Below are 12,199 nucleotides of genomic sequence, written 5' to 3' on the forward strand. Positions count from 1 at the left end.
GTTTTTTTAAGGCTGATGTTGTTTATAACTTCTTTTAATGAAAACTTAGGTAACATACATTGGTATTTTGTACATTTCTTGTCCAAAACCACACACATATATGTACAGTATGTACATATATCATATGATTAAGGGAATGGAGACGTCAACTCCTTTGTCATAATAAACCAAACTTATATTCAAGCAAAATTCATATTCATATTTAATCATATTTTCATAATACATTGATAAAAGTAAGTGGGGATCATAAAATATTTGTGAGTATTGTGTTGATCAGAAGATATTTAACATGTAATAAAGGACATGAGAAAATTACAGACGTTTCATTATTTTTTTTTAGTTTTGCTTTTGAAAAGATCTTTGAACACATCACCAGTCTTGTGCACCACTGTGATCTGTAGTCGGTTTGTCTTATTTTGTAAAGATTGCTGGTTTCTCAGTGTCTGAAAATAAAACTGCCACCCAAGTTCGTCCTCAATGGGCATCTATGCTATCAAAATTAAACGAATATGAAATGCTTCATTTCTGTGTAAAAACAAGTTAAAGTGTTTTGCATAGTCGGTTAGCTAGCAGGTATATGTCTGTTCGGACTTCTACATGGTATCACTGTACACTATATACTGTATATCACTAATAGTATAAAGATTGACTTGCAAAAGGACTGACAGAATTTGCTAAATCAAAATACTGAAAAAACTGTATATTTTAATGGCATAGTTATAGCTAGCTGTGTTTGTAATAAACAATAGAGATCTATTTTGATAGAGCAACCATAGCAGGTTGTATTTTCTTGAATCAAAGCTAATGTTTAAGGTAATGATAGAAACTTTAGGACGATGAAATGAGTTCATTAAATACCACGTTTCTTCCATACACCTCCCATGGTTCCTGAACAACAACATATACACTGTTGGCCAAAAGTTTGGAATAATGTACAGATTTTGCTCTTATGGAAAGAAATTGGTATCAACTCAACACCAGTTTCATGTACAACAGTAAAGAGATGACTCAGGGGTGCAGGCCTTATGGGAAGTATTGCAAAGAAAAAGCCACCTTTGAAACAGAAAAACAAAAAGAAAAAGTTAGAGTGGGCAAAGAAACACAGACATTGGACAACAGATAATTGGAAAAGAGTGTTATGGATCTTAACCCCATTGAGCTTTTGTGGGATCAGCTAGACTGTAAGGTACGTGAGAAGTGCCCGACAAATTCGCCAAAGTGGTTTTCAACTGATCATAATGTGTAGTCAGGACATTAATAATGTGAAAAATTACTATTGCAATTTGAAAAAAATGTTCAGAACTTCTTAAATTATTTCAAATAGTTCTCATCAAAAAATCCTCCACGTGCAGCAATGACAGCTTTGCAGATCCTTGACATTCTAGCTGTCAGTTTGTCCAGATACTCAGGTGACATTTCACCCCACACTTCCTGTAGCACTTGCCATAGATGTGGCTGTCTTGTCGGGCACTTCTCACACACCTTACAGTCTAGCTGATCCCACAAAAGCTCAATGGGGTTAAGATCCATAACACTCTTTTCCAATTATCTGTTGTCCAATGTCTGTGTTTCTTTGGAGTCCCACTCTAACATTTCTTTTTCAAAAGAGGCAATTCTTCCCATAAGGCCTGCACCCCTGAGTCTTCTCTTTACTGTTGTACATGAAACTGGTGTTGAGCGGGTAGAATTCAATGAAGCTGTCAGCTGAAGACATGTGAGGAGTCTATTTCTCAAACTAGAGACTCTGATGTACTTATCCTCTTGTTTAGTTGTACATCTGGCCTTCCACATCTCTTTCTGTCCTTGTTAGAGCCAGTTGTCCTTTGTCTTTGAAGACTGTAGTGTACAACTTTGTATGAAATCTTTTTTTTTTTTTTTTTGGCAATTGTATAGTCTTCATCCCTCAAAACAATGACTGACTGACGAGTTTCTAGAGAGAAGTTTCTTTTTTGCCATTTTCGACCTAATATTGACCTTAAGACAACACAAAGACAATTTTAAGCTTCATTTAACAAACCAAATAGTTTTCAGCAGTGTTTGATATAATGGCACATGATTTTCTTGTACCAAATTAGCAATTTAGCATGATTACTCAAGGATAAGGTGTTGGTGTGATGGCTGCTGAAAATGGGGCCTGTCTAGATTTGATCAAAAATTACTTTTTTCAAATAGTGATGGTGCTGTTTTTTACATCAGTTATGTCCTGACTATACTTTGTGATCAGTTGAATGACACTTTGGTAAATTAAAGTACCAATTTCCTTCGAAACAGCAAAATCTGTACATTATTCCAAACTTTTGGCCATCAGTGTAGCTCTAACCAAATGTCAAAATATCTACATAGATTCACCTACATTTCTGTTCTTTTTGATGTACTTTCATATGTGATACTTTCTTCAAATCTGCATGAAAGTAGGGGTAAAAAAGACATTATCAAAACTCATTTCATTCATCCCATTACTAAATTTAGAAACATTATTAAAAGTACTGTGTGATGAGGACATCCGATAGTGTTAGACTTTGATCTCGTCTTCCTCATCAGGGTACGTGTATGGTACTCCCCTGAAAGAGTTGTTGGCGTTTGTATTCCTGAGTCCTTCACTCCCATAATGACGTGCCAGCACATCAGCAGCCCTCTTGAAACTCTCCGGCTCCATGCCATGATCTTCAACATCATAGGAACACATCAGATCCCTCACTTTGGACTTTTTTGGTGACTCACCATTTACAAAGTCTGAATGCTTCCACTCTCCACCATACAATCGTGTCCTGCCATCATCGTCTTCTCGCAGGAGGGAGTCCACCAATGACATGGTTGCATAGGAGTCCACCTCAGAGTTCAGATCATCAGTCAATCCAAATGAGGGACTGGCCTCATGTGTCTTTTCACTGACAGGGTCGCCCTTTTCAGACACAGGGCTGTCAATTAAGGCAAAGACTTCAGACATAAGGGAGGGACCCAGATCAAAGGTGAAAGAGTTCATGGAGTCAGAAGGACTGACCGAGTCTGAACAGGGAAAGGAGGGGACACCAGTGTCCATGAGCGAGCCTCGGTGGATTTCGGGAGGGCAGGCTGGGGGAGAGCTGCCCTGGGCTGGATGCTCAGTGCGAGACAGCCTTGGCAAGGTGACAAAGCCAGACTCCAAACCTACAAAACAAGAAAGAAATACAAAAAAACATTAGACCTGCATTCATTTTCATGCTGGTTTAGGCTGTTTTATGTTGGTTTCTAATGAATTGCACACTGTAGTATTTCTTTATTTTATTTCTTTCACTATTTTTTTGCGATTTTTGTACTCTACTGTATTGTATTGTATTTCTTGTTTCTTATTTCTCCTATTCTTTAATTTACATCTACTGCTTTAATGCCTTCCATGTCTCCCAAGGGATTAATATAGTCCTATCCTATCCTATCCTATTCAATTGCTGGTTTGATGCCAGTCTAGCTGGTCACCAGAGACTTGTGTCTCTGCAGAACAAAAATAGGCGTTTTCCAATCAGTGGGTGTTTTTCAACCAGTTTACATGATATGCCTAATACATTGGGATTCCCTACTTTCATTGGATAGTTCAGAAATGCCCATCCTGGTTTGGAAACGTCCACTGATTACATTGAGATTCCCTACTTTCATTGGACAGTTGAAAAACTGTGGTCACCAGCAAAAAATTCTGTTCTACTAGTATGATCTTTCTTAAGGTAGTTTACAAAACTTGTGAGGACCCCAGCATCCCATGCAGGTGACCAGCATCCAAAACACAATATATGCTGGTGACCAGCAATGCTGTTTTGTGTGTGTGTGTGTGCGTGTTGATTATGAGTTTTCATAGTGTGAACTTTTGATTTATGATTTATCTTTTTGACCAACAGATGGCACTAACACACTGAATTGTAGCATTTCCTGACTGCAGCAACAGAAACGAATAATTTCAGCCATGTGGCCAGACCAGATGCCCTTAATTACTGTATGTGAGTTTCGAACTTATAAAGACTTGGCATAGTAAGGGCAGAAATGACTAATTATATGGAAACTATAAATTATTTGGATACAGGAAAACACTTTACATTAATGTAAACAGAACTCTAAAATGGGATTTGTTTTCAGCATTAAAAAACCTAGCTCCCGGTCAGAACATTAGTAGTTTTCAGCTTGAGTCATTCATTTAACCAGGAGTAACACTCAGTTTGCATAATAAATATCAAAATAATTATAACTAAACTTTGTGACTGGTAAAAGATTTCATTAATAGCACTAAACAAACTTTATCAATGTCCACAGTCAAATTTAGGATCGACAGTAGATGTAAGTTCGGTGTATGTTTATAACTTTGTAGGGGTTGTATTTTTGAATAGGCCAACCTGTAGAGCAGCCAGTGAGGCATGTTTGAGGTATTTGTATGGGTGAGGCATAGGAATTCAGACACAGATCGCTGAACTGTAATGTCTGGGTCTTGTATGGTAAAAGGGAGTCTGGGATTACCACAATTGTACAAATGGTTAATCAAACACTTTAAGTTTGATCTGCCTAATGTTTTCCTGGATGACAAAACAGCAATCCACAAACATATTTAATTCAGACAAAACGTGCATCTACAACACATAATATTTATCTCCGCAACTGTTGTTCATTAAAGGTGAAATTTTAAAGGTGTTTTCAAACAGGTTTCCCTGAAAATGCTCCCTGTCTGCAATTGGTCACGTATCAGATTGTCCTCCGTAAAATTCACACCATTGGTTGAGCCAGTGTTGCTATGTCTGGCTGATTGAGATACTCAACCAAACAAAGCAATGTTTTGATAGCACCACAGAACCACAGCGTTTGCACTTTTGGAGGGAATCCACCTACGAATGGATTACTCATAGTTGTTTCTGCACATAAAGCTGGAATAGGTTAAATTATTTTAACAGTAAAAAATTATAAGCTTCACCTTCATGAGTAATCTTCACAATTATCTTAATAAAAGCTCAGTTATACCCAGGCACATTGGCTGTAAGTACACTACGCTTAAGTAGTGTGTTTTGATCCAATCACCATTACTAATTAAGTGAATCTAATGAGACTGTAAAATGTAGATTTGATGTGAACACCGATGGACTCACCATACAAGTATGTGGATGTCTCTGGTGTTTTGGGTGAACTAGGGAAAAGTACTTTAACAGGACAACCGTTGGGTGAGTCCACGTCCAGACGGGGGAGGGAGATGGCATTTTTTATGATTGGAGAAATGGGAGGAGGTGGGGGTGACAGGTCCTTGGAGCCACCGCAGGGCTTGTTTGGGGTCTTGCGGACATGGCGAAGTGTGCGGGAGAAGAAACCTTCATTCTTCTCTGAGGTGGAGGAATTGTCTCCATCTGCATTACTTCCTGCTCCACCATGGTTACTGAGGAACGAAGTGTCCCCAAACACGTCCCCTCCGCGGCCCACATGCATGGTGTGGCGGAAGTCGCCCAGTGGGGGACTGATCATGTCCGGAGTGAGGTCACCTTTAAAGCGACGCTTTCCTGAGGAGTGGGACACCAGACCCTTCAGGCCAGAGAGCTTGCCGAAGTTCATGGTTTCTCCAGGTAGAAATTGTAGGTACTAGAGTCCACAACACAAAACCTATCTAAAAATGGTGAGAACGGTAGCCAAATATATTCGTTTCACCCTTGCATCAGGACTACACAGAATACAACTTTTGAAAGCTGCAGTTGAGTGTAATGTTTCTTCTTACAGTTTTTCAAAAAGTAGACACTTTCAGCTGTGTCCCGTTTTTGCCACTGGTCTTTGTTCATATCCAGAAAGATTCAGTGAAGATAAATGTGAGCTGAAAATATGCATGACTCCAATTCCTGAAAACCTCTGCTGCATATGTGGTCAGAGATTCTGGGCTTCACAGTTGTTCTGGGTTTCTGGTTTAGAAAAATTCAACTCAGAAATAAATTCAGCTTTGGCTGCATATATCTATGTGGTTAAGAACTGAGACCATGTACTCCTTCTTCAGTAAGGTCCAGAAGGTCTGCTGCTACAAGTTCTGGAAGATCAAATGTTAAAAAAATATATGTGAATTTTATTTTTTCATAAAAATAAAGTGATTCTGTGTTTATTTTATGAGAAGTTAGCACTGAAATATTAAATTATCAACTTTTTGCTGTGAACATTTATTTAAAAATAAATAAAATTTATACTGATTTGACTCCTCGGTCATTCACCTTGAAATGTGGTAAAAAACATAAATAAAAAATAAATAAATTAACAATTATTTTAAGCATTTCCAGTATCTTGGTCATTAACTTGTAGGGCATCTTAAAAAGCACATCTTTTTAACAAGGCAATTTTCATAATATTTAGCAAAAGTAGCAATTACAAGCCATTCTTTCATTTATGAGCTTTCCACTGTAACATGCCACTCACATTTAGTCTGACTTTATTAGTAGTTTATTCAATTTTTTGTGGGATTGCATCAGCTCTCAGCAGTCTTTTAATTTGTGTTTAAATCCTTGAGAATCCTTTTAAAGGAATACGTTCTTATGTCTCATTCCATCAATTTATGACAAGGTCTGTTCTGGCTGTGTGGTGCGTTTGACCCTAAATTACCAATAAAGACCACTTACCATGTGTAATATGCACAAACCATTTAGCCAAACCCTTTACCTAATTAGTGTCAGATCATAAATCACAACCAACCTGCTATTTGGACCTGGGAGAAACTCTACAATTATCATCCCATTCACTTTGAAAAACATACAAAGGCAACATACCTGAATCAACCCCTTCATCTAATTAGTGTGACTGTATGCTTTCTTAATCCAAGTTCATTCAGTGACCTCAGCTCTGCACCCTGCTGCTGTGTGAGTCTGGCTCAATCCCAAACCCTCCAGGCAGGCTCGCTGCTTTATCCCTGCACATGTACTCATATGCTGAGCGGAGCCACTCGGTCCTCATGCTCTTCCACTCCTACTGGCCTCTGCTCCTGATCCTTTGTTTTGAGAGATACGCAAATCCAGTGACCCGCTCTCCAGGAACCCCCCCGGGGAGATAAAGGAGTCTTTAAAATGCAGTAAATTAGATGTAATAATCTGGGGCAATAGTGTGTCTTGAGGGAGGCTCCTTAAGGATTGATCATGTCCAGGGTTAGCCCCTAATCCCTCTTCCCTTCCTTCTCCCCAAACCCCCCTCTGCTGGCTTTAGTTCACTCAGCCGTCCCGGTTTGGAGGATTTCTTGTAAAATCAACAAACCTCCTGTATGAGAGAGTGAGACAGATGTAGCACAGATCATGATCAACAACAATTAAATTAATTTTGCTCATATTAGGTCAACATGGCAGATTTTTCCTTGTATGTTTGTGTGTACAGGTCCAGATCTGTGGTCTAAAATGACATTGTACCCCAACTATATTTTTAACATCTTCTGAGAAATGGCAATAGTTGGGGAAAAGCGAAATGTAATTGGCTGAACACAGGGGTCTTAAACAGGGGGTCCATGGTGGTACTGTGGGGGAACCACCAATTATTGTTGGATCGCAGTTTAATTTTAATTAAAAAATGAAAATACTATGTGCTAAACAATATTCGAATATTAAGTTAACTTTAACCAAAGCTGAAGTTAAGAGGCTAAAGTGCAGCTAAATGTTTAATTGTCCCACCCACATTATGTATTGAGTAAAATTTAAATATACTGTAATGTACAAGTACTGTAATGTACAAGAAGTATATCAATCTGCACATCAATTATGATGATTTCAATGTCTTTGCAATGTAAGTCTTTAACAAAGTAAATTCATTAAGATGATAATATATCCATGTTATTAAAGGCCATCCTTCAAATGCAACACTCTATTTTATTCAGTACGTAAGAAAGGTTGAAGACCCCTGTGCTAAACATAATATAACCCAATGGTTCCATCTGGTACATTGACATTTAGCAGGGCTGCTGTTGCCTCTTGACATGACAAATAGCCATAGACAAAAACACACAGTCTAGAATTCGGGCAGCTGTTGCTATTTAATACAAACAATGCAATTATGTCTGGAAAATGGCTGTGCATTGTTTGAATGAAGATGTGCATGTCAACCCAGTAAACCACAGTCTAATTGAACCCGTGTGTGTGAATGCATTCCTGGGAGAAATATCTCCGCACTCTGTCTATTGCAGACAGCCAGTACAGTACCCACATCTCAGATTGGAAACACGTTTCAATTTGCCTCCTCTTTCTCTCTGTGGGACTGCCAGTCTTTCTGCATATGAGCATAAGGCTGCATTCAAGTTGACTGAAAAAACAGATCTGTCTGATCACTTTAATAGCACTTGCTTTTTGCAACCCTCAACTGCAGATTCATAATATAATGTCACTGAAATAAGTTAAGGGATGTGAACATTAATGACATTACAATAAAAACTGTCCTTTTGGGTGAAAAAACATTTCAATAAGTGCCATTTGTTAATCTTTTCCCAAATTTCCCCTTTCCCCCAAACAATATCTTGATCAGTTAGGCTACACTATTTTGTAACCTTGTTAACCAGTTGGACAAACATTCAAGATAAGGCCTCATTTTTCCCTTCACCCACTGACCTTCACTCCTTTCTGGGCTCTAATGTGGTCTAAATAAAAAGAGGGCAGCCTTGGACTAAATCAAGATTACAAATATAATGATATATTAATGCTTTCGTTATATGAACATATAATTTTTTTTTTTTACTCAAAGCAGTATGTTCTCCATGACCACTTGATAGTGTGGGTCCATGATGGGGAAAAAATTTAATTAAATTAAAAAAAGAAATATGAAAGAGCCTATCTCTGCTTTAATATCTCTCCTACTGCTACAACTAGTCTGAGATTGGGCACCATAATATAACTATTAAAGGGGTCATGACATGATGAATCAAATTTTCCTTGATCGTTTGACATATACAGTAAGAGGTCCTTGTGCTATTAAAATATAATGTAAGTTTCAGAACTCAAAACTTCCTCCTGACTGCAAAAAAAGAAACAAAGCTGCCAAAATGACTCGTTCTCTACTTCCTCAACATTGTGATGTCACACTGTGGAAGACATTTGCATCTGACCACCTCCACAACAACTATGGAAGTGAATAACTATGTTTCCATCCAAGGATTTTTTGTGAAAAAAGTTTTAGCGCATCAAAATTAAGCTGATGGAAACGCAATTTATTGCTAAAATTTCACAAGTGTCGACATAATACTTTTCCGTTTAACTCTAGCGCATAAACTCTATGTCGATACATCAAATGTTGTGAAACATTTCGCAGTTTGGAAACACTTTTTGTTGAGAAAATTGGCATTAATGCAAAAATGAAGTGTCACATGACAGAATTTACCCCAATCGTTAACCTGTGTTAATCATGATGACAAGGTATAGAATCCTTGAAAGCCAATTTATTGTACGTGATTATGGATTGATCTGAATGGCATAAAGATCCGATCACTGCAAACATGACACTTCCAGGAGTGCCAACACAAATATCTTGTTTCAAGACATGCACATTTGACAAGTGCACGCAGAACAAATGAATGGACACTGTTTGTGATTAATTTAATCGTGGTAGCCATCCGTTTATTTATTAAAGTTGCTTTTTCACACCGTTCAAAATAATAGACGGCAGTCACGGAATTAGCCCACAATACAAAAAACATATCATTTCTGTGCATATATGTTTTAAATTAAAAATATATAAACAATACCAAAAGAAAAGCTTCAGTGTGCTTTTTTGGAACACTAACATATAGCCCAATTATATTAAATTATTGTTTAGCTTACTTTTGAAAAAATGCTGGCAAAATTCCCTATATTAAATTAAATAAATTGCCAAATGAAAAACGTATTAAATTAAAAAAAAAAATTACCAAACAAAAAAAATTATATTTTTAGACTAATATATGCCTTTTCTTTACACAAACTTAAATTAGCCTTACCCTGTTCTGTAGACTAAAGTGGCTGAATGACATTTTCTACACTTCAAAACTATTTGTCCAATGCAGAGTTCACTTTCAGAAAACTAGCTTTTGAACATTTTAAAACTTTTACATTTTTTAAATCTAACCCTCTTTACCTCGGATCGCATTTGCTGAGCTTCTTCAGAAAATGTCAATTGCATTATGACACTAAAAATAATTTGAGATGACAATCAAGTTTAGTTGGTCGTTAAAAGTTGCTGGACAAATATACTGGACATAACGCAGTTGAGATGGCAATGCTTTAGATTAGATGATTGTTCAAAATAGCCTATTGAATATCAGGAATGTATCATATGTAAACCCTGAAATTACACAGCATCAGTTTTTCTTTAATAGCTGTGCACACAGTATATACACATGGATGGACGGTCCTTATACTAAGACCGAAAGTTTCCCCCACTACTTGGTGCAGGTTGCCAGCTTGAACAGGGCCATGACGATTCGCTTTCGGGTCGGAACTGGTAGCAACCTGTGATTGGCGCAGCATCAGGACCAATATTACAGCAACTGCTCCCGTTTGATTGCAATTCCTCATCTTCTGACTGATTTTATTTGTGAAATTAAAGTGACAGTAAACTGGCTAATTTCAATTAATTGTCTCAATACTCTCCCCATTTTACCAAAACTTCAGGGGGTAAAAAATTAGGGAATCTGGGAAGCGAATTAGCAATAAACACACATTTCTGAATGGAAACGCCTTCGGGGCAGATTTCTTTTGCGCTAAACCAAAACTTCTGCGACAAAGTGTTTTTTTTAGGCATGACGTCATCACGCACACCATTTTTATCGATAAAAAGCCATTTGAATGGAAACAGGCAGAAGACGGCAAATTTCGCAAACATTTTTTTACACATTTTCACTTTGTCGATAACAAAATAGCGCGAAAAGTGGATGGAAACTAGGCTAATGTGGCCAATTTTTGGAAATGCAGAAATGTAAAGGGATAGTTTTCCAAAAAATGAATATTCTCTCATGATTTACTCACCCTCATGCCATCGCAGATGTGTATGACTTTCTTTCTTCTGATGAACACAAACAATGATTTTCAGAACAATATTTTTGCTCTGTTGTTCCATACAATGCAAGTGAATGGGTGCCAAAATCACACTGGGAATTGGGCATTCAAATTGGGGAGAAAAAATTGATTAATTAAAATAAAAAATGTCATTATGTAATTCCAATATATAATTAATCTAATTTATCCACAGTGAAATGAATTCAAATCCTCTTCTGACTGCTGCTCACAACGGGCATGAAGGTTGCGGTGGTGCGCGTGTATAATTTTACAGCAGCACAGATTAGATTTCATGTAAAGGATCCAGCTCCGTCGAGCACGTAATAACACACTAGCTTATTCTGTTTATATGCCATTGCCTACATTGATTTAATGAACACTGTCTATGCTGTTAACCCAGTTAATAATAACCACTAAACACAACATAAACTTAACATAGTAATGCACAAATACTTTGAGAAAACAATATCATTAATGTGACAGAACTCAGCAAATATACACAACTCACCATGTTATGTTGATGAATACAAGTTTATCATGGAAAAGGCGATGAATGGGATTTATCTCCTCATACGATAAGATCCAGCACTCACTGTTAGCGACGCGCATTTAACTTTTTCTCTTTTGTAGAGTCTTCTCTCCATAAGCAGCGGTCTGCGTGAAGCTCCGCTACTGACTGACGCTCTCCAGTCTCGCGCTGCTGGAAGCGCGTTTGGTCAAGAGAGAATCAGGGGGCGGGCGTTTCAAAGACAACATGGGGGAAAATACCGCCAATATGTAAGCCACGAGTCTGCACACCTCTCAGGTAGTAGAGAGTGAAAAGAATTTAAAGGAACTCTTTTATTATTATACATTTTAAACTTAACAAATAACAAAAAAGGAATCATTTAGATGGTGAAATGTTTAATATCAGAGGGTCAATAAGGCGTTAAAAACTCTCATTTGCTTTAAATAATGTTATTCTGGGTTAAATACAAGTTTAGCTCAATCGATAGCATTTGTGTCATAAAGTCGAAATATATATATAAAAATAATTTCGACTAATCTGTTTAAAAAATAAAAGTCGAGGTTACGGTGAGGGACTTACAATTGAAGGGATGGGGCCAATTTTTGGAGGGTTTAAAGGCAGAAATGCGAAGCTTATCATTTTATAAAATTACTTACATTAATTCTTTAAGCTGTAAAGTGGTTTAAATTGTCATTTTACTGTTGTTTTAGGGTTTACGCCATTA

At 37.4% G+C, this 12,199-nt stretch overlaps 1 protein-coding gene across 2 annotated transcripts; it reads right to left on the minus strand.

The window, feature by feature from the left end:
• Window positions 1-18: 18 nt before the first annotated feature.
• LOC127426966 (cdc42 effector protein 1-like) lies at window positions 19-11,635 on the minus strand. 2 transcript variants are annotated; one of them, XM_051674198.1, is made up of 5 exons: window positions 11,476-11,635; window positions 10,938-11,059; window positions 6,738-7,218; window positions 5,097-6,010; window positions 19-3,147 (listed from the first exon to the last, which is right to left on the minus strand). In XM_051674198.1, exons 4-5 carry the CDS (start codon window positions 5,548-5,550, stop codon window positions 2,513-2,515), a joined length of 1,089 nt encoding a protein of 362 aa, XP_051530158.1. In that variant the 5' UTR covers window positions 5,551-6,010; window positions 6,738-7,218; window positions 10,938-11,059; window positions 11,476-11,635; the 3' UTR covers window positions 19-2,512. The 2 variants fall into 2 exon arrangements, with proteins under 2 accessions (XP_051530158.1, XP_051530157.1); XM_051674197.1 differs by lacking the exon at window positions 10,938-11,059.
• Between the last annotated feature and the right edge of the window lie 564 nt (window positions 11,636-12,199).

The sequence above is a fragment of the Myxocyprinus asiaticus genome, chromosome 36, assembly GCF_019703515.2.
Source record: "Myxocyprinus asiaticus isolate MX2 ecotype Aquarium Trade chromosome 36, UBuf_Myxa_2, whole genome shotgun sequence".
Classification (NCBI taxonomy): Eukaryota; Metazoa; Chordata; class Actinopteri; order Cypriniformes; family Catostomidae; genus Myxocyprinus; species Myxocyprinus asiaticus.